This window comes from Paracoccidioides brasiliensis, assembly GCF_000150735.1.
Source record: "Paracoccidioides brasiliensis Pb18 unplaced genomic scaffold supercont2.3, whole genome shotgun sequence".
Lineage (NCBI taxonomy): Eukaryota > Fungi > Ascomycota > Eurotiomycetes > Onygenales > Ajellomycetaceae > Paracoccidioides > Paracoccidioides brasiliensis.
In genome coordinates this window covers 1632807-1656488 of record NW_011371360.1, presented here as the reverse complement: position 1 = coordinate 1656488, position 23682 = coordinate 1632807, and the positions used below count along the sequence as shown (strand labels likewise).

Genomic DNA, 23682 nt, shown 5'->3' with positions numbered 1-23682 from the left:
CATTTTGGCATTTCTGGGTTTTACGTTTATATTCCTCCGAGCTTGTTTGGGATTATATTGGACATAATACATTCTTCAGTCTGCAAATATTATTTCTGATTACTGCTTTTATTCCCTGAAGGATTCAGGGGCTAAAGGTTGCTTGTAGCTGTGCATGCATCTAGGTATCTACGAGCTGCTGAACGGTTTGGAGCTTTCAATGGGTCCTGAGGTCCACACCGTGAGGGCCAGGGGCTAGTCATCTAAAAGGGCAGGTCGGATTGCCTGGTTGGATATAATGGATATTTTCAATATTGCAACTCGCCCTAGTTTCCGTGATCATTACAGGGGCCTTTTGACTAGACTAAATATCATCATTAACTAGTTGGTTATAATGTAATTCTCCAACCAAGCGAGTCAAAATATCATAACTTTGTAGAATTTAACCTGAAATATCTCAGCTTAACAACGATTTCGATTAAATTAAAGTACACTAGATTCAAGACATTTTTTTTATGCTCAAGTGTATTATAATTGCTGCACTGTGATGAAGCTTATATATGGTAAAAAAACTTTATTGCTAATATTTTAATTATAAAATTAAGTCAACTAAGTGCTTTAAAATTATATATATATCTTAAGGTATAAAACTGCTATTTCTACTTATAAAAATAAAATATATTTTTAAATATTTATTTTCAATTTTTACTTTCATGCAAGCTTTATTTAATTAGTTAAAATATTAATTAAAGAATAATAATTATTTTATTTAAACTTGTATTTTATTAAATTATTATTTTTTAATTTATATAAATTTGTATATAAATTTATTTTGAATAATTAGCTATTTTATCTATAATTTAATATGAAGTTCAATATATTGAAAAGATATTATTCTTCAGAAATTATTTCTTATTTTATAATAATAAATATTATATATTTAAATCTTTTCTCTGTTTCTATAGAGTTTCTTGTTTCTTTCATTCTTAATTGATAATATAAGTATATCTTGAGAAATTTAAAAGATAATCTGATGTTGCTGCTCACTCAATGATAAATTACATCATTATTATGACTATTGTTGATTCCATGTGTATGAGAGAATACAAAATCTGTTTTGCACCCAAAGTCAGAGACATGTTGAAATCAAAAATTTCCCCACTCCCAAAAAAAAACCCTCGCCGACAAAACATATTCTACTTCAATTGCTCTTCGCACTTCCTGATAGCAGCCACCATCATCAGCATCCCTTAATTACCGTTATTTTTTCTTCATCAAGAGATCCCAACGATTAAGAGCAAAGCAGTTGCCAACTTGAAAACTTCGTATGTGACACTACAATCCATCGCTGGAATGCTTGGAATGCTTCTCCCCCACTTGGCATGATTGCAGGCATATGATTGCTAGCAGGGCCATTGTGAGTCGGCGACACACTGAAGCCTGTCTAGCCCTACCCTTGAACAGTGATCGAGGAATCTGATCAGCAACGGGACGGACTCTTCCTCAAGAACCAACCTCAAAACTCCAAATTCATTGCCGTTTCGCCCAATTAACTGACTAAATCAGCCGCGGCTGGAAATAACAATTGTCCCCGCGCCGCGTCAGCCATAAGTCCACCCATGGTAACCGTGAGCATTCCGTGAACCCCAATGGATGAATATTTCTAGCAGTACCATGGAGCCAACCCTCAACCACTAAATAACCCTGGCCCTTTAGCCAACTAAGTATCCGCCTATTAAAAGACTATTAGACCACTCCTGATCTACCTCACCGAGCCACTCCGCTTTCAACCATCTCCGTAATCCTCCAACTCTCACCCAACCCAACCTCCCCACCCAGCCCGCTCTCCGTTACTCTCCCGATTGCCCTTTGTTTTCTCTGCTTGCCCTTATTTTGTTGCAGACTTTTGGTTCCGTGGGCATATTGGCTGGCAGCCTATATATAGCTATAACCGTGCATCATGCACAATGGTGAGTACATCAAAGGGCCCCACAGCTGTCTTCCAGCCTTACTAGACACTGCTTCTGGGATAGACATGCTGTCCCCAGCGGCTTGGAGTTGGGTATTTTCTCCTGGTTCAAAAAGCCTGCTCAAACATTCGCATATCTTTATATAATATTACTTAAATTATGAATTTGCTTGCTCAATCTTCTACTGCCTGTGCGGAGCTGGGGCACTTATCTCATCCTCTTTGTTCGTTTACTCTGTCCGTGGCTAACGTCGATGTCTGTCTTTATTTTTGGGTAAAAGGGCTGTTGTATATCCTCTTCCTCTCGAGGTTAGAACCTTCCCGCTGCAGATACATATCGGATATGCCATATTAACCTGTTGACAGGAGAGTCTAACCCCTCAATCCCTCCCGCTCACCCTACACAGCCCATCACCAATCGCCCCGCAGACGATGCTTCTCAGAGTTACCTCCACCGCTCTACAACCTCGCGATCAGCTCGCCATCGTCGAGCCCTAGCTGGCGTTCCTCTCGATGTACATTATAACCAAGCCATACACCCACATACATGGCGAAGCACCCGCCGAGAATGGACCCGGGAACAACTTAATCGTGAACGAGAGCTGTTTTTCGACACCCGAGTGACCGGAAGGCCTGAAATATGGGCTGCGCTATCGACGGCTAGCGCTCTCATCCGCGCGGGAGATATTAATACCGCACAGGGTATATTGGATGCGGCTGGCGTTACTGTGCCGACAGGCGACATTTGCGATGGATGTTACGATGAAAGCGGAGTTTTATACAGGCTTCCGGAACATATCGCCATGGACCCGATTAATGTTGTAGAGTCCGTAGACGCGAATGACAATAATACGATATGTGCTGCCACTGCGGATCTTGGCGATGAGGATGATGTGGGACGTAATAAACTCGCGGTCGATGTCGATTCGGATGATGAATTAATAGATGATATTGAGAGGCGGCGGGAGGAAAAGGGGAAAGTGAATGAAAGAGACCTTATAAAAGTTACTGCGAGGTTAAGTGATAGGGGAGGTCCTGATTTGGTGCTTATGATTGGGAATAATCAGACCGTGGGTGCTTTGGCGCGCAAGATCCAAACAGAGGCCGGGGTATGTGTTGTATCTGCTATGCGAGATGATTCTCTCTGGGATTCCTTGGTATTTTTTGTATACCAGGTCGTTTACATGTTTCTTTCGCAACTTATACTGACTGTTTTTCCGTTAAACAGATTGGTAGCAAACACCAGGTCCGAATAGCATATCTCGGCAAAATGCTGAAGGAACAAGAGAACCTATTGAGTCAAGGATGGCACGAAGGCAATGTCTTGAATGCTCTGGTCGTCATGAGCCAGCGGAATTGACCTCGCCGCGCCCCGGTATTAGATTCAACAAAAGCCAGGGCGCCTCCACTTACGAATTATACGTCACCCTTACAACTCCTGATCCAAGAGCAGGATGGATATTTTAGTCGCCTCTTACCGTTCATTTTCTGACGAGATTTTCCTTGGATTTATTTTTCTTTGGTCTCAGCACGAAGCGCTGGAGTTTCATTTAACAGCGGAGTTCATTTGCCGGAATCCATGCTCCATCTCTGATTATCGACTGGTGGATTTCTGTTCGTTTTATTCTTTCACAATCTCCCATATCTGAACGTCATTCCGGAATCCAAGATATTACAGCCGCTAATTCCATGATATTAATATGTTCGTCCACCATCCCCATCCGATATGGCCATACTGATTTTTCATCAAAGTCCACGTATGATAACGGCTAACCATATAATCCCTTACGTGCCTTACTCTATTTCCCTTCCATTCCTTCTTTATAATTTTGTTCAATTTTAGCCTTGCACAATACCCTCGTTACATTTTGAAGATCTCTCCCATGGCTATTCATTCAGTTTTATTTCTCCAATGTCCACAAGATGCCTTTCATCATCCAGGTATTATACGTATCCCACCTCCGCCGTATGTTGATTCTCAACCCCCTCTCTTCCTCTCCTCCCTTACCATAGAACTATCGCGAAGTCACCACATTTTTCTTCTCCTTTGCATCATCCCGGTATTGATTGCGGCGCAACATCTTCATTGTTATTTTCCTGGTCACCTTCCGTCGATTCTATTTGCTTATAAAAACCACATGTGCTATATATTATGTGTAAATATATATGAATTGGCTTCTCATACATCTTAATAAACAGTTAGCCAGTCAGGTTGGCATTTATGAATGAATCACGTTTTGGACCTGTTGCATCTGTCTCTAATTCCCTTTTACTTAATCGTAGCCATTTTCTTGGTTCTCTCCTTTCCCCTACGGAAGAAAGAGACTACTACCTATAGAGACTTTTCGTCGAAAGAATTCACAGCTTGACGCGCAAGAATGCCAAGGGAATTCAAGGAAGGGGGTCCCGAAGCTATGTGAAGCACAAGAAAACGGATAACTAAGGTTAAGATAATCATCTTTCGATTTTCTCCATCAGTTTCTTGTTGATGCATTCATAAAAGGGGAACTAATGAAGCTATCGAGTCTGTTTTTCCCCTGCTGAAGTAGATGAGGCTCGCGTCTTTCAACTGTTCCGACGGTTTCATGGTCTAGTGGTTATGACACCGGATTTTGACATCATATATCAGAAATTCCGGTAACCTGGGTTCGAATCCCAGTGAGACCTTTAAGTGGTTGTTTTTTTCTTCTTTTCCCCCCCTCACTTGCCCTTCTTCCTTTTCGGTCTTCTTGAGGTGTATCATAATGAATGATATCAAGAGTGTTTCCTTATACTTCTCAAATGCATGTTGTGTGTGACTGATAACAACAAACTCCAAAGTGGGTGCAAACAAAACAAACAGACGAAGTTCACTCCCCAAAAAATATCGTCAACAAGTAAATGAGGATCTCTTGATTCAATTGATAATTAATTCAATCTACTTTTAACTAGCCATTTCCTCCCCCCCCCCCCCAATTGAAGCGGCGGGGGCCTGCAAAAAGGTACTGCTGTGCGTCCGTAATAGATTTTGCGACTTTCTCCGCCAGTTATAGGGAAGACGCTGCATAAATTTTTTAATTCAATCGATTGTGCGCAGGGGCGAAGTATTTCTCGATCTCCTTTGGTCTAAATATTCTTCTCTATACATACATCGTCGCGTTGATTAGATTGAGTGGGTGGGATGGTGCAGCTTCTAGTCAAGATGGAGAACATGCAGAACACCTCTTTCATACGGGAGTTAGCTTCCAGCGGTACGTTATGACAAGCTTTACATATTATTTTTTTGATGTTGACTGTATTTTGCGAAACAAAAAAAATTAGAGGTCCTAACATCCCCCTTTCCGCTTTTGCAGATAAACGGGTCCGCGACAAGGCACTGGAATCCCTAACCCTCTTCATCCGCAGCCGGAGAGATCTACAACTTGTTGAGCTATTGAAGATATGGAAGGGGCTTTTTTTTTGTATGCAGGAATCTGTTTCTTGATTGCCCTTATTTTCACCTTCTAACTCTGCTTCATCCACAACCGCTAAAGCCCATTTACTTACCATATGATGAATTTCAAAACAGGTTTCTACCACTCCGACCGCCCTCTAACCCAGCAATCCCTCGCCCGTTCCCTCTCCTTCACCTTGGTCCACTCTCTCCCCGAGCAAACTCTCCAACCCTTCCTCCGCGCATTCTGGATAACAATGTCGCGCGACTTTCACTCTCTGGACCGACTGCGGCTAGATAAATATCTCTATTTAATACGGTGCTATGTTGGGGTTGCATTTGAGATTTTCTTGGCAAAGAGATTGGTGGGGGTGGCGGGGAGGGAAGGAAAAGAGCAGAAAGAGAAGGGAAATAGTGAGGGCAAGGTTAAGAGTAACGAGAGGGGGGGGTTAGGGAAGAGGAAAAGGGGCGAAGGAACTGATGAAGATAAAGGGGTAAATGAGTCTGAGTCTGAGGCGGTATTGGGATCCTGGAAGGAGTTAGGAATATACCTCGACATGCTAGAAGAAGGCCCGCTGAGCCGAGTTAATTTCGATCCGGATAGTAACGATGCCACAGAAGATCCGACTGTGCAAATGCATAAAGGACCCGACGGCTTGCGGTATCATTTGTTGGATATTTGGCTGGATGAGATTGAGAAAGTTGCTGTCGTTGAGGTTGAGGCTGAGGATGCGCTGATGGGGGGTGGCAATGAGAATGATGGAAATGGAGGGGAGGGAGATGCGCAGGATACGACATCAACGGCGAAGGCGAATAAGGAAAAGAAGAAGCAGCTAAAAGAGGGGGTGCCGATGGAACTTCTTCTTCGTCCGATTGTTAGATTGAAGGAAAAGAGTATTTCGAAAATGATTAGGAAGCGGGCTGGGGATGTTTTGGATGATGAGAGGTTGGTGGAGTGGGGAGTTAGAGAGAAGAAGCGGGAGGACGATGAGGAGGTGGATGTGGAATGGGGTGGGATTGATGAGTGATATTTTTTTATTGCTTTACCCGCGGTGCTTTTCTAATTGATTTCTCACTAGGTGAGTGTTAGTTATTCCCACGCTTTCGGTGGTATATATAGGCATTCTGACCAGTAGAAATTAACGGAATCGAGGATGTTTTCTTATTTCCTCTCCTCATGTGTTGCTGGATGTCCGGTTTATACTATCTACATTTCAGATGTTAATTCTTGACCTTCAAAAATTGTCCAAAGCTTCAACGATATATAATATATAATGAGATATAGTTGAGTACACAAACTAAAACATGGAGGTAAAAGCATTCAAGACGGAATAAAACATAGAGAAATAACAAAAGGGGCTCTAATTTTCTACGTGTAAGGGGAGAGCAATAAGATCTGTGGTTCAGATTACCGAGGATAAGAAAAGGAATTCAGAACTGAGCGTTTAACAATATGGTGGATAGGCATACAGAGGAGAATATCAATAATGACAGTAAGTTTATGGCTTTTGTTTAACATGAAATAGAAACTGTGGCGAGGACAAAAGAAAATTTATGAAAAGCAAAAAGCACAGATTGACGCAATGGCTTATGCTCCATAACAATTCCAGTATCCTATATCCTCCTTTCCTTCAAAAAAAATAGCGCCCGTGGGGCTGTTCCCGCAAGAAACAAAACGACAGTATTACGCCGTATCCGGTATAGTTATAAGTTGAAATAAAGAAAATGGGCTGCAATGATATATAACACACAACACACATAACAATAGGAGAGGCAGGGGCTCTTTTCTCTAAGGATGTTAGATTGAGATGTAGGGTAGAGCAAGTATGGAGTTGGATAGGGCGGAAAACACCCGGCGAGGGAGGGGGCGGCGCGGATATTCGGAGATAGCGAATGCCTCACCAGAAAACAGAGAAATTCTCAAAATCGTTTTCACTTCACTCCTTCAGCTTCATATTTGTATCCAGACTTGGATAGTACAGTTCCGAGCCCTCTGTGAACTTCTGCCTGGAAAGGCTCAAATGGTATCTGCTCCCCATCAATACTAATGTAGCCTTGCTTCCGATCTCTGGGGATGATTCTGTACCCAGTAATCTTTTGGACCTTGATCTCAGGCATATCAAACAGCGTGCCGTTATCCACAGCCTTTAGCATCTGGATAGCAGTCCATCGGCCAATATCACCATTGATTGTAACAAGATCCAAATACCCGTCGTTGGGTAGTGCAGCGGGAAAGAAATTCGTATCCGCAGCCATATATGCCATATTCCCCGCGTAGAAATTGCCCATATTGTCGTGGGGTACCAGAGTCCAGCCTTCAGGTAGCGGATCGTTAACGGTACCATATCGCAGAGCCGGAAGGCCAGTCTGTGCAGATGACCCCTTATCGCGGAATTGATCGAAGCCTTTCCTTGCAGATTCGGTACGATAGTGATCTTTGATCTGCTGCTTATTGCCGATTTCGACTTTCACAGCCAAATCACAAGGATAAACTGTTTTTCCAAAAAGGCGGACTAGGAATCCGAAGGTGAAGCGAGCCTGACCCATCCATCGGATGTTGTCGGTTCCAAGATCTGATTCAGCTGTAATACCAAAGGCCTGGGACAAGAATGATAGCGTACGTCGATTGCCTTGGGTAATGGAGACCAAATCCAGGGGTGTTCTCAGCCCTTTGACGATACAAAGCGCCGCCAAACTGGCACTGCCAGTCCCATTGAGGTTCCAGCTCATTGCGTTTCCTGATCCGCATGGTATATGAGCAACGGCAATTTTTCTCAGGGCTTCGCCAGCATTTGGTTTCTTGGCCAGGCCATTGAAAATCTCGTAGATTACACCATCACCTGAGCAGGCTGCGACAACATCATATGCATCGATGTCGAGCTTCTCCACGATATCGATTGCGTGGCCTCGATATGTTGTCGATTCGACATCAATTTTGCATCTCGCAGCAGCAAATATTGGCTCAACCTTTTTGTTGTAATATTTGGGCGCCTTGCCGATTCCGCCAAAAGGATTGATCAAGACCTTTATACGCTTTTTCCGCTGTGCCTTACCGTAAGCTAGATCCAAAAGTTTCTCGATCCAGGCGCCTGCTTTCGACCTGTTTTCAGAGCTAACTGGATAATACAGTGAACCAAGCCTGAGATCTTTTTTGCTAACCTGCTCAGCATATTTAACGGTGATATAGCCATCAGATATATCAGCCCAGAGTATGTTGAAATAAGGAATCAATCGCGAGGCTTCGAGATCTCGGGAGTAATCTTTCGCTGGAAGTCAGATTCTCTATACAGGGAGATTGGGAGAGAGAAGGTGAATCGCACGAGAGAATGGAAAGCCGCAACAACGGCGCTGTGAGCCCGCCTTCAGCCCTCTATCTGTAAAAGAAAGTCACCGGGTTTGTCAAAACAAGTTCGCGCAAAGTCAAGCGACGGGGGCACCGTTCTAAGATCAACTTACCGATAATAGTCAGCGCATCATCTGACAGAGTTAAGAATGCATTTTGGACGACAGCAAGCGTTTCGTCGCTTTCTGCATGCGGATTGCATAATTCTTCCGCGGACAATCGTGTCGCTTTGCCCCCAGATGGACCAGCGTCGACGAAGTTTCCGAAAGTCATAGCCTGATGAATCACACTAGCATTCTGGGCTGGCAGGAGAGGGCGAGAGAGAGAGGCAGCAGGAAATACGGACAAAGATGCTCTGGATAATGAATACGATGGCCACGGCGGGACGTTGGACGCGAGATGAACGGTATGCGCGGGTATGAATCAAAAGGCAAGGGAACAGTCTTTCCAGCATAGAAGAAGACAGGTGATATATATAGCAGCCAAGCGATGTCCCTTAAAGTTACAAGCTCGACCCTAATGTGCTTCGTCGCCTAGCGGGGTTGTTGCGTTAGACAAGTCAGGGACAGAGCTTATGCTGAGGCTGAAACTGAACTTGACAAGCATACACACGGGGGGGGCAATTGGCACCTTGATTTAGATGTTGTTCGCAACCCAGGTGCAATCTAACAGAGAATAAAGACGAACCAACGTCTGGGAATTGGCGAGAAGACGTTTTGATTGGAAGCACGGCGACAGGAAAAGAAGAAGAGAAAGCAGACCTCCGGGACTTGAAGTCTTGGTTGATAGCTAGTCAACCATTAAGTTGAACACTCGGTCAAGTGGCCACCTGCGTAAACTCTCCACGAATTATATTCGCCACCTTCTCAAAATGAGCTTTCAACGTGAAATATCTATTCGAAAAGCCATTAAAAAATAGAAAATGGCACTATTTTCTTTTGTTAAAGCTGCAGCTGCAGCTGTAGCTGTAGCTTACAGCCTCTCAAGAATTATCCCACTTAGCTGATGGAATCAAATTCAACAGCAGCAAAGATTAAGCTCTGAACAAGAAAAATTCCTCTTTCAGTAAATACTAAATGAAGATGTTCAAGCCTGTCCCCCCTTTTATGCACATGTATAAGAAATGATCTTAAATATAAATAAGAATACTGTTTTTCTAAATAAAAATAAATCACTATTTTGTCAAAGACATAATTTTTTAAATCTCATTTTATATTAATAGAAGAATCAATATTAAAAAGTACTTCAAAAATCTAAAGTTTAAATTCAATAATTCAATAATTCATTTAATAATAGATTTAGCATAATATTTATAGAGACAATAAATAAATATAATAAAGTATGAAATATTATATAAATTATATTTAATATTAAAATATTAAATAAGTTAAAAATAATTATATTTTTTTATATATTTCTTTCTAATATATTACATATAGTTAGTGACTGATAAGTTCATAATGCAAAGTTAAAACATAAGTTGATTATATAAAAGAAATTTAACTGTTGAAAACAGATTTATATAACAAAGAAACTAAATCTAAAACCTCATAGAAAGGTATTAATAAGTAATTTATTCTAAAACTTATAATATGTAACCAGCTCAGAAATGATAGCAATTAATATATGAGGTAAATAATATATAGTTTGTTTAATTAATATTATCAAATATATTAATTAAATATTATCTGATGTAAATTAGTTGACTTATTTAAAATTTTAAATATTATTTGATAGTTTTCTAATAATTAATATAAAAATTACAATTTATAAATATTATAATTAAATAATTTATGATTTAACTTTAATAAATTTAATTAATATTAGAAGATTAAGAAATTAAATTATAAATTTTAAATTAAAATTTATTTATAATTATATTTTATATAATTTATAAAATATATAATATAATAATTTAATTATAAATATTAAAATAAATAATTTATTAAAATTATTTAAAGATATTAAATTATATAAAATTTAATATATTATATAATAATTATAATAATAAATTAAATTAAAATTATTATTATTATTATATTTTAAATATATATAATTAATAATTATAATATTTATATAATTAAACTAAATTTTAATTATTTTATAAATTTAATATATAAATATAAACTAATATATATAATTATAAATTTTTTATTTAATTAGATAAATATTATAAACTTTAATTATATATATTTGAAATAAATAATAATAATATAATAAATTTTAAATTTAAATATTATTTTATTTTTTATAATTTTATAATTTTATTATTTATTAATATTTATTAATATTTTTTATTTTATTTTATTTTATAATTTTTATAATTTAAATTATTTTTATTATATATTTAATTAATTATTATTTTATTCTAAAATAAACTTATAAAATAATTGAATTTTAATTTAATTATATATATAAAAAATAAATAATAATAAATTATATAATATTATAAATTTTTTTAAATTTTTTATTAATTTAATATTTCTTATAATTAATGTTAGGGAGCGAATGCGAGCTGCATAAGAAGAAAGACTCTCTGCGTTGCTAACTGCTATATAACGAAATACTAAGCTTGATGGGATGAAAGGGGGTGCTGGGGCCTGCCTGGATTATAACCACCCGCATGGTCGCGTGGTCACGTGATACATGATTAGGCCTAATCGGGCGCCGAGCTTAATCCGACGTCGAGTATAACCGGGCACCGGCCTTCGGTCGGGCTCGGTCGGACGCTGAGCCTAACAATTAATTATAAAAATATATAATATTTTATTATTTAAAAGTAATTTTATATTATATAATAAATTTTTATATATTATATTATTATTTATTCTTTTTTATTATAAAAAAAAAATTAATATAATAAATTAATTATTAAAAGTAGTTAATAGCTAATATATATAAATAATAATAAGAAATTTTTTAAAAATAAAAAACAATATATAAAAATAATAAAGATTTAAATAAAATTAATTTAAAAAGTTAAAACTTTAATAATAGAGAAAGATTTATATAAAAATAATAAAAACTTATATAAAATAAATTATAAATAATTAAAAAAGTAGAATATATTTTTTTATATAAATTAATATTTAATTATATATTTTATTTTTTAAAAGAAATAAATTTTAAATAAAGTAATAATTAATAATATATTTTAAAAAATTAAATACATATAAAAACTTATATATATTTAAGTATTTAAATTGTTTAACTATAAGAAAAGTATAAAAGTAAATAAAATATTATATATTTTTGATGATTGCTTTTTCTTTATCTTGGACTCAAATGGTAAAATCATTTTTATTCAAGACTAGGCTCATATTCCTTCAGTAAGATAAATATAAATAAAAAATAAAAACACTAAATACTCCACATTTGAACACGACCTATGTACGACGAATTGAATTTAAGCGGGAGCAAGTATGCCGAAGACAAAATCTTTTATTATTTTCAAAGAGCGGAGCGACATTATAGATGCTTTGAAAAGTCGGAGTAGCAGCAAGATAAATACAGAACAAAGGGAACCGCTAGTTAGGTTAGAACATGAAATCGCAACTAAACAGAAGATATTCTTTGTCATTACTAAACTAAACAGCATTGGCCTTCAGACCTTTGAGAGAACCCAAACTAAGCGCCAGCCCTTGCGATCGACTTCGGATACGTACAAACCCAGTAATTGGTCCGTTTTCGCCTTGTTTCTCAATGCTGAGATTTGCGAGAGCATCCTCACCTATAAAAACCAAAAAATCAATTATTTAGCTAGAGATCATTTTCCAGTAGCAGGAGAGAGTAAGGGATAAATTAAACTTACCAAAAACGCTCCGAGCGTAAAGATTTGCACTCAAGAATTGACAATCTCCTTCAAGCGATGCTTCCGGCGTCAAACAGCTCATATTTGTGCTCTCCATGAGCTGGTGGAGGAACTCTCTCAAGGACTTCGCCTTGGAGTTAATATTGACTTTGTTTTCCCATTCAAATTCTGTCCACATGGTCCGAAATTGGGTCTCGGTGCAGTGTGCGGGATGGATATAATCCATGATATCTGCTTTGACATCATTCAGGATCACAACATGTGTCTCCGTGGAACTGGGTCCATCGTACACGACGTTCCCAAAAATCACACCAGTGTCCGTTGATGAAACTTTGACTGTTGCTTGTACATTTAAGAAGTCGTGGGGTCCGAGATTCTGTGTTGTTGGGCGCTCAACGACCTTGAGGTCGCCAAGGGTCGCAAACTCTACCGACAAGTTTTGCAGAGTCTCTGTCGTTTGGTTGACCAGCAAGACATCCAGAACGATGTCAAACTGATGAATTTTAACATATGCTTCAGCATAGACCGGATCGGAGAAACCAGTGAGTTGTACAACCCGGCTCAGTTTAGATGGCAGGTCTCCATAAATGGAATCACCACCAGTGGCTTTGGCAAGGTCAAGTTCGATTTCATCAGCCCCTTCTTCGGCCGATTTCTTTGCAAGTTGGCGGATGGGAATCGTGTCGTCGACTTGGACGGCGGTCTTGGCTCTTTCATCTGCCTCCTTCGCTGCCCGTTTCTTTTCTTCGACCTGAACCATAGCACGGAATGCTTGTCTAGTATCCTCAAGGAAGGTCGTTTCCAATTCTTTGTGCTTGGAAAATTCGGCAAGGGACCGTACACATGACATGATTCTATCTACGGAGTCTTCGTCGATCGGGGCCTTGACAAATTGGGATTGTCCAACTCGAATTATAGAGATCATGATAAGCATTGCCTCAGCGCGAAGAGCATTGGTCCTGGCAGTATCTTGAGAGACCTCCGAATGTCTCATAACAAGCTTTGTTAGTGTTGATGATAGGACTGTGGCAAGATAATAATCTCCATCTAGGATAAGTTGACGTAGCGGCGGTTTCTGTGCAGCTTTGACGGTCTCTAATTTGGCAGCGGCACTTGACTGGCTGGTAAGCGCGCTCTCAGTGGCATATGTGCCATCTGACAACACTCTTGACCCACTTGGAGCAGATGGCTTGGAATGGCCGTTCACTTGATCTTTTTGCGGGGCATTTTCTTCGAGAGCTTCATCGAGCAAACGTTGCTCGGAGGCCAAAATGGGGATCTCCCCAAGGCTGGCTCTAATGCGCTTCCATGCTTCTCTGATGTCGTTGGCTTCAAGGGAATACTCTCCAACCACCCACAGAACGCCCCGGTAAACTTTACCTGCCCGCACCTCACTGAGCGTGGCCACTAGGCGCTCAATAATGGATGGTCTGAGTTTGGGGAACTTCTCAACTACTTCCTTGACGAAGGAGATCACGTCTACGGCGGAGTTGTTGTTGAAATCAGCGATCAAATCTGTGAGAAGGTCAACAACGCTTGCTGCAATTTCAGAAAATTTAATTGCACACTGATGTATCGACTGAATAAGCAATTGTCGATATTCGTTGTTCTGCAACATACCAGTTAGATGTGATCTCCATATTGATGAAACTCAGGGGGCGGGAAAGGTTTTTGGGATGTACCTTCTCATATTGCTCGTCAACAGTTTTAGTGAGTTCCTTCTTCAAGAGCATGACAATTTCCTCGACGTTCTTGCTAGACACCATTTCCATTGCGATGCCCAACGCCTTTCGTCGAACATCGATATCGGGACTTGACAGAACTCGCAGAATTTCCATGGTTAAATCATCTAGAACGCCTTCATTCCGTATCCGCAGCTGATTGACTCTATCGAGTACTATAAGCTTGACGTTATTGTCGGCCTCTCTGATGCTCAATTCGATCAATTTCGACGCAGCCGCCTTTACAGCCACCGGATTACTCGTGAGTGCCGTCAGTGACGTTGCGGCTTCGTAGATAACGGTGCTGGCCCCTGCATCCAGCAGGTCAAAAATCAATCGGAGATATTTGGCCTGTATCAAGTTTGTCAGTTGATATGAAAGCTTCCGGCACGACACCACGCACAGGGAAGAAACACCAACCTTGTTCTGGGAATTTTGAATAGCATCCTTCCTAATAAATTCCAATTCGACAAGTTGAAGCAATTCATCAGCATTTGGAACATTATCGAACGTAGAGCTGAGATACTCTAGCGCCTTCTGATGGCTTATCGTAACTAGTGCGGCAAAGGCGTTACGTTTGCAGGTGGGGTCATTCTCCGACGACAAAAATGCCTGGATGAGCTCTGGAGCATCGGGGATCAGGGACTCGGAGTGTTGGAATATAGAGGCAATGGCCCAGACAGCGTTTTTCCGCACATATGCATGTCGATGGTCTAGACAAGAACGCGCAGAGGACAATAGGGGCTCGAGGAGTTCTGGTTCTCTAAGTTTGCATAGAAATCGAAGCGTGTTACCGCGGATATATTCGTTTGGATGTTGTAGGTCATTCCGGATGCCGTTGCTGTTAAGGAAGAGCAGGTTAGAAACATCCTATAGCATGTTGAGATTTACCCATTGTTTTCTTACCAAACCAAGATCATCTCCTGCTTCAACTTCCCGCTGCTATCCAGCTTCGGGCAGATTTCGTAGTAAAAATAGAGGAGCTTCTTCAGCGGCTTGCTCTTGGATGGCATAACGAAGCGAATGATATGCATGAGTAGCTGGGGCATTGGATCCCCGTTCAACATAACGATTAATATCCGCCTCATGGTATCTATTTTCGATTCATCTGTTCCTTTCTCGAGCTGCGTCTTCAAGTCCTGCAGCGTGGGCTGATCAGCAGGATTGTCCTGGTGCACCAGACTGTACGAATGTTCCAGATACGACGCCATTTTTAGCTGAAGTCGTTACGTTCTGCTAATCGATAGGCTGGGAAGGATGTCAAGGGAACGGCGAGACTGGCGGGGCGTGTAAGTTGTCGGATCCCGATATTTGAGAGATGGGGAGCATACGGCGATGAGGTGGCGAAGTAGAGGGTAAAAAGGAAATAGTCACAGTGGTCTGGTCCCCCACCTCAGTCCGAACAATCCATTTGCGTCGGAACAGGACAATTGGGAGATGTTCAAGGAGAATTTGATATGGATCATAGCTTGCGGTGCTATGTCCAACCTGTCCACTCGAAGGAGATGGTGTGGATGACTAAGCACAACATGAAATGCATCCTTGAGGCTCTGCTTGCTGCTGCATATTCATACACTTGAACTGAAGAGAACCGAACGACCAAAAACGCAGACTCTGTTTTCTAGGGCAAGACAGCTGCAGAGATGGCAACGTCGAATGAGCCTTTCTACGTCCGCTACTAGTAAGATGAATATCTGCTTTATGTCTCGGTCTCAGCTGCTGACAGCCCCGTCCAGCTCAGGGCATTCTGGGCGGTTCGGACACGAGTTTCTAGGTAAGAGGCAATCTCACTTTGATATTGACCATGGCAACTTTCCGGCTGCTTACGAAATCCTTAGAATTCGACTTTAGATCTCTCGGAGACGGTCGCAGTGCTTCTGCCCGTTATGCGAACAATTCTAACTATCGAAACGACTCCCTAATTCGCAAAGAGAGTATGTTTTGAATATTTGTCTATCATGCGCCCTGATGATGAAGAACTACCACAACTAAGCAATTCTGCAGTGTGCGTCAGTTCTCTGATGATTTCAGAGATCAAGCGCATTATCAAAGAAAGTGAAATCATGAAGTACGACACCTGGGCTCCCCGCACCTGGGCTCCCCCTCCCACGTATCCCTCCACCTTCGCATGATCTCATTTGGTCTAAACGGTATATAGGGAAGATGACTCGAAATGGCCACAAAAGAACAAGGATGGGCGACAGGAGCTGGAGATCCGGCTGGGGAATGACCATATCTCGTTTGAGGTGATGAAACCTGAACAGCATAACTGACGCATAGAGGGCGCGTGTGCAAATTATATTAACTTAGATCAGACAGCGAAAATAGGCTCCCTCGTCGATGTCACCGAGTCCGCCGATCCTGAGGGGCTGCGTGTCTTTTACTATCTGGTCCAGGACCTCAAGGCCCTGGTCTTCTCGCTGATCTCGTTACATTTCAAGGTCAGCAGTTTCAACTCTTCTCTTGCAATGTTATATATCTTATATTATGTTTATCTGATGTGGGCAAGATTACAGATCAAACCTATCTGAACAACTGTTGCTGACGAAGGTCATGAACGAGAACGAAATATTAAAATGTCATGCTCTCTTTTATATATTGTTGGCTGCTTTGGTGGTACTGGCGTTGAAATTCCAGGGCAGTGATAGATTTGATTGATTTAATTTAATGGCTTTAATGTATTTTCATGGCTCTGTAAAATCACACAAAACCAGAGAGATAAACGGGGGTTGAATAATTAAGACTGGGATTCTCCAGCAATCGGAATCAAAAGCATACTCAGGTACACCGGTGTTGTTGTTGTTGTTGTAGTTAGAGGCTGGGTTGATGCCAGTATATAGTAGATATTAATAGGATATATATGCAGTGTTCCCTTTAAATAACCCTGGGCTTTTTCCCTACCCAGGCATTTGTATGCTTGTGCATAGGTATGAATTTCCCCGCGTTCACCATCCCGGGGCAAGCTGGGCTGGACACCGGACGGTTGATGGTTCCGTCCAATGGGTTGGTTGGTTGGAACCTTCTGCCAACTTAATGGCTGACTGGGGCTCAGCCAACTCTAACCTTCTGCGAATCCCTCCCACAGGCGAAGCCATTGTAACATCTCCACGACACCCATATAACCCTTTTGCTTCATTGTCTAACGATTTATTCTGTCTTCTCTGCTTCTGCTCTCAGCTGCTTGGCCTTTGACTTGGATTTCTATGTTCCTTTGGCCTGATGCGGGTTCTTTTATGCCTTCATCGTTGAGATATTGGATTCTAACCTAGGTCTATCAAATCACCCATGCCGACCCCGAGCAGTAATCCCCAGCAGCTATCTACCGCATACCCTGCCGACCCCGTATCTGCTCCGCGGCCTACCTGCCCCCCAGAGCCCGACAGGATCGCCACCTTCAGAGCATCGTCGGAGGAACGCATTGTCCCCAATGCTGACGACGATGCTTCCTCTATAGCCTCTGCATCAACTCCATATTCGCAGTCTCAATTAAGCCAACCGCTCAATGCACATTCGCAGACAGCCCTTTCTCAGAACCTCGAAATACCATCCCAGGTCGCGTCCCAGAAATCTACAAAGGCTGACGACGATGTTGAGATGGAATCCCTAAAGCCTGCGGCGAGCGTGTCGGCATGCGCACCTCCGCCAGCCAACGTCTACCCACCCGCGTACACATCCAGCACAACATCCACCATGGATTACGAGATTTCCACTGTGAGAGTAAGCTGACGCTGTGTCCTGTTTTAAAATTAAGTTTTCAATGCTTTGCTAACATATTTTCTTCTCGTCATCGTGTAAATAGCTCCTCCCCAATCATTGGTCATCTTTCCTCAGAGCGGGCAGCAAATTCGTTGGAACACAGCAATCAGACCGTCAGATATACAATGTCGACGTAGAAATCAAACACGTTGATATGTCTGAATGGTACCTATGCGGCTACCTTAGAATTCAAGGTATGTGATGTGGTTCTTGTATTTTACTGGGTTTGGGCCGTGTTTAATATCATTTGCCAACTCTAGGGCTCACCGAAGACCATCCAACGCTTACGACTTTTTTCGAAGCGGAAATAATTGGCACAAAATACTCGTTCCTAACCAATCATCCGTCGTGGGGTGCTACGGATCAAACCGACTTGCAGCACTGGGGCAGGTTCCCGGCTTACAGGCCCATAGCCAAATTCGTCAGAAAGGACGATTTCAAACTTGTAACTGCTGCGCAACACCCAGATATCTTCATGAGGTGGAAAGAATGTTTCCTGGTACCAGACCACCGCGTTAGAACTATCTCCGGTGCGAGTTTTGAGGGATTCTACTACATTTGTTTTAATCGAGTGAAGGGGACGGTCAGCGGTATATATTTCCATGCGAAGAGCGAGAAGTACGTATTTCAATCAATTCCAATTGGGGCTGGCTGTTGGGAGTAGGGAAGCTGCAGTGGTTTGCTAACTATGGTGTTCCTACTTTCGTTTGCTACAGATACCAGCAGCTTGAGCTTAAGCACATGGAAAACAACGGGTGTTTTGGAGCCATGGAATTCCGCTAGCTTAATGTCGACTTACCTACTTTCAATTCTAGACGGCTCTAGCCCATCCGGAACGTACATTGCATCCACATCTTCTCATTATCAGAACACCCCATATGCTCTCCGCATAATGACATTTTCCTGGACTACCACCAGCGGTTAAGTGTTTGCGGCGCTTGGGCTGGTTTGGCTAATATATCCATACAAACCATCACTTATTTTGCGTGATTTCTTCATATGATTATACCATTCTTCCTCTTCTTCCCATGTTTTTGTCTCTTTTTATATCTCTCCCCTTTCTTGCCATTGACACTGGTCGTTTTTGTTGCCCCGTTTCTTGCTCCCTTCTTTCCGTGGTCCCTTCCTCCCGAATTAACGGCATAGCAAGCACAATCCATTCCATGTATGGCTCGCGTTCTTCCCCTAATCTGAACCATCCTCATGTCTCCTCGAACGATATTTTCTCAAATAATCAGATGTTTGGCGTTTCGGTGCCGTGTCTTTTTGTTTTTTGTTTTCCCCACCATAGCTGCCTCCTTACATTAACGACTTTTTCCAGTTTGACCTGTCTACGGAAACATCACTCTTTCTCTCCCCCCTTCACCTTTTTTAAATTTTTTAATTTTTTTTTTTTTTTCATGTAGCGTTTCTAGTTTATTATACATATTTAACATGACTAGCTTAGATCATCTTTATCCACAGTCGCATTCATTCTTTTCGTTAGCTTCCCTGGGAATATTGAATTTTCTCTAGATCCGTTCGGTGATACCTTGCAACACCCTTGTTGGGTGCAACAGCGCAACAGCCACTTGGAAAATTCTGGGGTTTAATTTTGATATTCAAAATTCCAAGGTGATCCAGCCTTGAATTGACCGATTCTTAACTAGTGCAGGTGAACTGGAAACCCCGTGGCAAGACCCATTATCTCATTAATCCAATAGTTTAACATATCACCAGTTCGCATAAGCCTTCCAGTCCACCCCTAGACTCAAAACTCTGTACACTCCAGCCGACGTCGCAAAGGAAGACATCTAACCAAAATTTGCTGGCGGGCCAGGACTGATTACTCTTCGAGACACCGCAGCCAGTGACTACGGCTGATTCAAAGGGGTGTGTGATTGGATGGTACAATGGGTATTTACGCGCATTGGAATTGCGTGGCTTCACTTGGAGGCATTGAAGAGACTCGTTGGATCTTCACGACGATTGTATAAAGATGGTGCAATGTTAGAGTTGCCATGGGATTCAACGAAGCTCTTTGATATTCCCCAAATAAAGTAACATCATTCCTCATCAACTCTCAGTAAATAATGCCCCGCCTATATAGGGACGACAATGTGGGACTCCGTATTTGGGGGACGTCTTACAGCAAGCGCCCTGCTGAACTGAAGGTTTGTCCTAAAGAACGTTTTGATAGAACTGGGAGGAGGCTGCAGTTGTTGGTGCTAAAATTGCGCCAGAGAAGTACATAGTTACATGCTGTAAAGTCCATTTTGGGCGTCGACCTACGTAGCTAACTATTTAGTCCCGGCTTGGCACAGCTGTATCTTGGCCATTCCAAAGAGCCGCAGCTTATTTGCCTACAAACTTCAACCTGCCATTGAACCAACAGAAACACCACATCTTCAAGCTCTGAAACGTTATTGTAGGCGCTGCGAGATCTGGAGAGAGTACTACCTTTTATTAACACAACACCCCTTCATTCTTGAAACGATCTCCCTCACAATCAATCCCTCTACAACTCCGTCCAAACATAATCATGGGCTTTGGCTCCCGCCTATCCACAACGTTTGGTCTTATCCTCATCGCCCACGCGTAAGCAACTAAAACCCCTTCTACCCATTTCCTCTCGATTTCCCGCCTTCCTCCCTTTTTATTTCTGTTGAGCCAAAAGTTCTCTTGCTAACATATCGCGCAAAAACAAATCTACAGCGGCTACTCCGCGCACGAACACTCAATATTATACGGCAGCGCCCATTCCATACCCCTCGATATCACATTCGAAACCCTCGTTGCCATCCTCTTTGTCACGGTTGGCCTAGTACTGGGATCCGAGAAGCCACGGCCCATCAGTTGGAGTGTTTGGGCAGGTCAGATCGAGAAGGAAGGCGGAGCGCGAAATCCTTTTTGCGGATTCGAGGACCGAGTTGGGTTTTGGGATGTTAGAGTTCGTCCGTCTTTATTTTTACATATGTCTCCCATTATTTCTCTGATTCAGCCTACGGGGGCAGTTGCTTCTTGGTTGCTTTCTGGACATTGTTGGACATGATTTATACGTACACTAGAGTTGTACCGGGAAAAGATTGGAGTCTTAAGAACTATGTGGTTTTGGAAAAGCATTTCAAGGGGACAACATATTTGCTGACTATCCTATTACCACAGACCAAACGAGAGGAGTTTGCAAATTGGGTACGGGAAAACGGTACGGCTGGCACGCAATCGTGAGTTTTTGGGTGTCTTGGGGGTAATTTTACATATATTTTGCGTGTAATTACTGCAAGTATAATGACGCATCGCACCTCAAGATCAAATGAATATGGTGGGTTGAGCAACGAGGACGAATATCGAGAAATCTGGTCTAATTTTGTCCATTGGGCAGGTCCATTACAAATTCTTCCAATCTCAAGCGAGTCTTTCTCTGCATTTAATGCTCTCTTCCTAACCCCAAGTTCAATGGCCTTCGCCCCTGCGATTTGACGTCTGGCAAATGCCGACCTGGCATAACATGACACCCCTCGAAATGGTTTTGCGAGGGTATTCCTAGCTATCTGCTTCCCATATCCGCTTAGCTTGTTATTGTAATTATAGCTACGATTGCAGGAGGACCTACAATGGCTCGGGAATCTATCTACCAGGACGACGGGGGTTATACTCCTCGTCCATCTGTAAATGTCGAATGCTTCGGTCAGTATTGCCAAAAGGGCCTGCAGTCAGATTAATGTGCGAGAGGCATCACTTACAGCAACGCTTTGGGTTACAGCGATCCCATTAAGCTTTGAAGCAGTTGGGGGAGGTGTGGAGGCAGAGACATCGTAATGCACCCAATTTCTCTTTGTCCCGCTTGGCGCGTTTGATAGCGGTATGGTGTCCTTGTGCGAATTCCCTTCCATCGACGAGGATCCCTTAAAGGACGTCCGTCTGGCGGATCGTTCTTTGCGATATATGATGGCGAGTGCAGGAAGACACCCGATGATGACAGCTGAAGAAGGAAACAGGCGGACCATTAGCTTAAAATAGATGAACTGGAGAAGGAAGCTTAAATTACTTACCTATCCCAGTTTCGATGATGCCCCAGAAAGCCAGCCATGAGCTGCTTGGTGTGCTGCTGTTTTTTGCCTTTGATCCAATCTGGACTACTCGCACAGTGGCAACGATAATGCAGATGAAGCCAATGCTGAAAATACTTGCAACACTTAATTTCTGGGCAAGCGGCAATCGCAGTGACCACAGCAATTTCGAGGGCAAGGCCATGACTAGAAATGGATTGTGTGAGCTCTATTGTTCTATCCGTTCATCGCTAGTATCGAGTGGAACCCCCGTAACTTACTCATAAGGTCCGTAAGCACATCAACCGCATACGAAAAATACAAACTGGCAATTTGCGCCTTAATATCTCTAGGCCTCGAACATCCGGCTTTGCTCCAAGAAAATTTGGTAAGCGTGACACACAGGTATCTTTAACTGGGACTTATGTTACTCACTCATGCTGAACCATGCTGATAATGTCCCACAGGACGTAACATTGGAGATAATGCAACCGATGAAGCTCTATATATATATCACACACATATGAGCAAATATCACAGAAATTGACACATCGCCAGCGAAAGGGGGAGAAATTTTCTCACTAAAATCGTGAATATGAGAATCCCCCACCACAGACGAAGTTCAGTACTCAGGAGGGCCAACAATCGCCGATATAAAACCAGCAGACTCAACTTTACCGACCACAGCGACATCCAAAGTAACATGGTCGTTGAGAAAAATACTTTTTTGAGGAAAAGTGCCTCCTGTTCCATGGCGGCATATGGAGGAGCGGCGCCATCCATGACAGCAGTCAACCTATACACCCCTGGAATGGCGATGATGTAGAGGGCAGCCATCGTTACGAAGGAGAGCCATGAGAAGACGACGAAGAAGTCTTCCCATTGCACTCCTGCTGATTTCCAAAGGCGTAGACCAAAGCGTCCCAGGAACACTGTGCTGGCGAAACCTATCATCACATACCCAGTCGATACCACATGCCATTCGGTAACATAGTGCTCTGAGATTCCCATGTTGATGATGTCGTGGAAGCAACACGTTTAAAAATGCGATCCTGATATCTAAAGCCCGGCCTGGAAAGAATGGGATAGTTTGTGGGCATCGAAAATCCGGACACAGCGCTCTTAAGCTCTTCAAATATGTTACGAAATCCATGACAATCAATAGTTATATCCGAGTTTGGGTCTAATATCCCGCAGCATGAACAAGCTCTGCATCAACAGTCTCCGTGGCTTGCATTCCTTTACGTTTTTTGCTTCTTTCGCAGACATATATCATTGTTGGATGAATCTCCTACCACTTGGCAAAAAGCAAAGGACTAATATCGTTATCTCCGGTGTCAGCACGACAAAGATGATACTTTCTACGCAACTTAGCTTATCTCGGTGCTTAATACGAAGTGCCATGTTGCCGTGTTGTCAACGATCGAAAATCGAAGCGGCCCGTGAGAACTTTCAACCCACCTCTTCTCCAGAAGACTCGAAGAGAAACCCCAAAGGTTTTTAATCCACTGCGTATGGTACATACACATCGTGGTTTGCCCGCCTACTAGGTCATCAAGAGATTGACAACCTAGTCATTCCCTTATTTAAACCGAGTTTGACGATTTTGTGAAACGCTACAAAGCACAATGACATGTCTCTAACACATGGAAGTACAAAACTT

The 23682-nt window shown here is 42.0% G+C and overlaps 8 protein-coding genes and 1 non-coding gene across 9 annotated transcripts; 6 read left to right on the top strand and 3 right to left on the bottom strand.

The window, feature by feature from the left end:
- Positions 1–1939: 1939 nt before the first annotated feature.
- PADG_02878 (uncharacterized protein) lies at positions 1940–3308 on the top strand (the record flags this gene model as incomplete). The annotated part of the gene is made up of 3 exons (XM_010759873.1): positions 1940–1949; positions 2315–3057; positions 3177–3308. 3 exons carry the CDS (start codon positions 1940–1942, stop codon positions 3306–3308), a joined length of 885 nt encoding a protein of 294 aa, XP_010758175.1.
- A 1219-nt stretch (positions 3309–4527) lies between these two features.
- On the top strand, positions 4528–4615 carry PADG_11505. Its single transcript has one exon. It is a non-coding gene; the product is annotated as a tRNA-Gln (tRNA).
- A 514-nt stretch (positions 4616–5129) lies between these two features.
- PADG_02877 (uncharacterized protein) lies at positions 5130–6388 on the top strand (the record flags this gene model as incomplete). The annotated part of the gene is made up of 3 exons (XM_010760336.1): positions 5130–5178; positions 5281–5388; positions 5496–6388. The coding sequence occupies 3 exons, from the start codon at positions 5130–5132 to the stop codon at positions 6386–6388; spliced, it is 1050 nt and encodes a 349-aa protein (XP_010758638.1).
- A 904-nt stretch (positions 6389–7292) lies between these two features.
- PADG_02876 (uncharacterized protein) lies at positions 7293–8976 on the bottom strand (the record flags this gene model as incomplete). The annotated part of the gene is made up of 3 exons (XM_010759872.1): positions 7293–8626; positions 8681–8734; positions 8817–8976. 3 exons carry the CDS (start codon positions 8974–8976, stop codon positions 7293–7295), a joined length of 1548 nt encoding a protein of 515 aa, XP_010758174.1.
- A 3314-nt stretch (positions 8977–12290) lies between these two features.
- On the bottom strand, positions 12291–15446 carry PADG_02875 (coatomer subunit beta; the record flags this gene model as incomplete). Its single annotated transcript, XM_010760335.1, has 5 exons — positions 12291–12433; positions 12515–14123; positions 14197–14586; positions 14656–15076; positions 15142–15446. 5 exons carry the CDS (start codon positions 15444–15446, stop codon positions 12291–12293), a joined length of 2868 nt encoding a protein of 955 aa, XP_010758637.1.
- Positions 15447–15878: 432 nt separating this feature from the next.
- On the top strand, positions 15879–16766 carry PADG_02874 (uncharacterized protein; the record flags this gene model as incomplete). The annotated part of the gene is made up of 7 exons (XM_010760334.1): positions 15879–15916; positions 15972–16009; positions 16074–16169; positions 16240–16303; positions 16394–16481; positions 16551–16676; positions 16752–16766. 7 exons carry the CDS (start codon positions 15879–15881, stop codon positions 16764–16766), a joined length of 465 nt encoding a protein of 154 aa, XP_010758636.1.
- A 754-nt stretch (positions 16767–17520) lies between these two features.
- PADG_02873 (uncharacterized protein) lies at positions 17521–18774 on the top strand (the record flags this gene model as incomplete). The annotated part of the gene is made up of 4 exons (XM_010759871.1): positions 17521–17952; positions 18035–18185; positions 18252–18609; positions 18708–18774. The coding sequence occupies 4 exons, from the start codon at positions 17521–17523 to the stop codon at positions 18772–18774; spliced, it is 1008 nt and encodes a 335-aa protein (XP_010758173.1).
- Positions 18775–20512: 1738 nt separating this feature from the next.
- PADG_02872 (uncharacterized protein) lies at positions 20513–21450 on the top strand (the record flags this gene model as incomplete). Its single annotated transcript, XM_010759870.1, has 4 exons — positions 20513–20568; positions 20686–20920; positions 21136–21194; positions 21279–21450. The coding sequence occupies 4 exons, from the start codon at positions 20513–20515 to the stop codon at positions 21448–21450; spliced, it is 522 nt and encodes a 173-aa protein (XP_010758172.1).
- Positions 21451–21597: 147 nt separating this feature from the next.
- PADG_02871 (uncharacterized protein) lies at positions 21598–23030 on the bottom strand (the record flags this gene model as incomplete). Its single annotated transcript, XM_010759869.1, has 6 exons — positions 21598–21636; positions 21714–21952; positions 22023–22226; positions 22301–22387; positions 22455–22521; positions 22602–23030. 6 exons carry the CDS (start codon positions 23028–23030, stop codon positions 21598–21600), a joined length of 1065 nt encoding a protein of 354 aa, XP_010758171.1.
- Between the last annotated feature and the right edge of the window lie 652 nt (positions 23031–23682).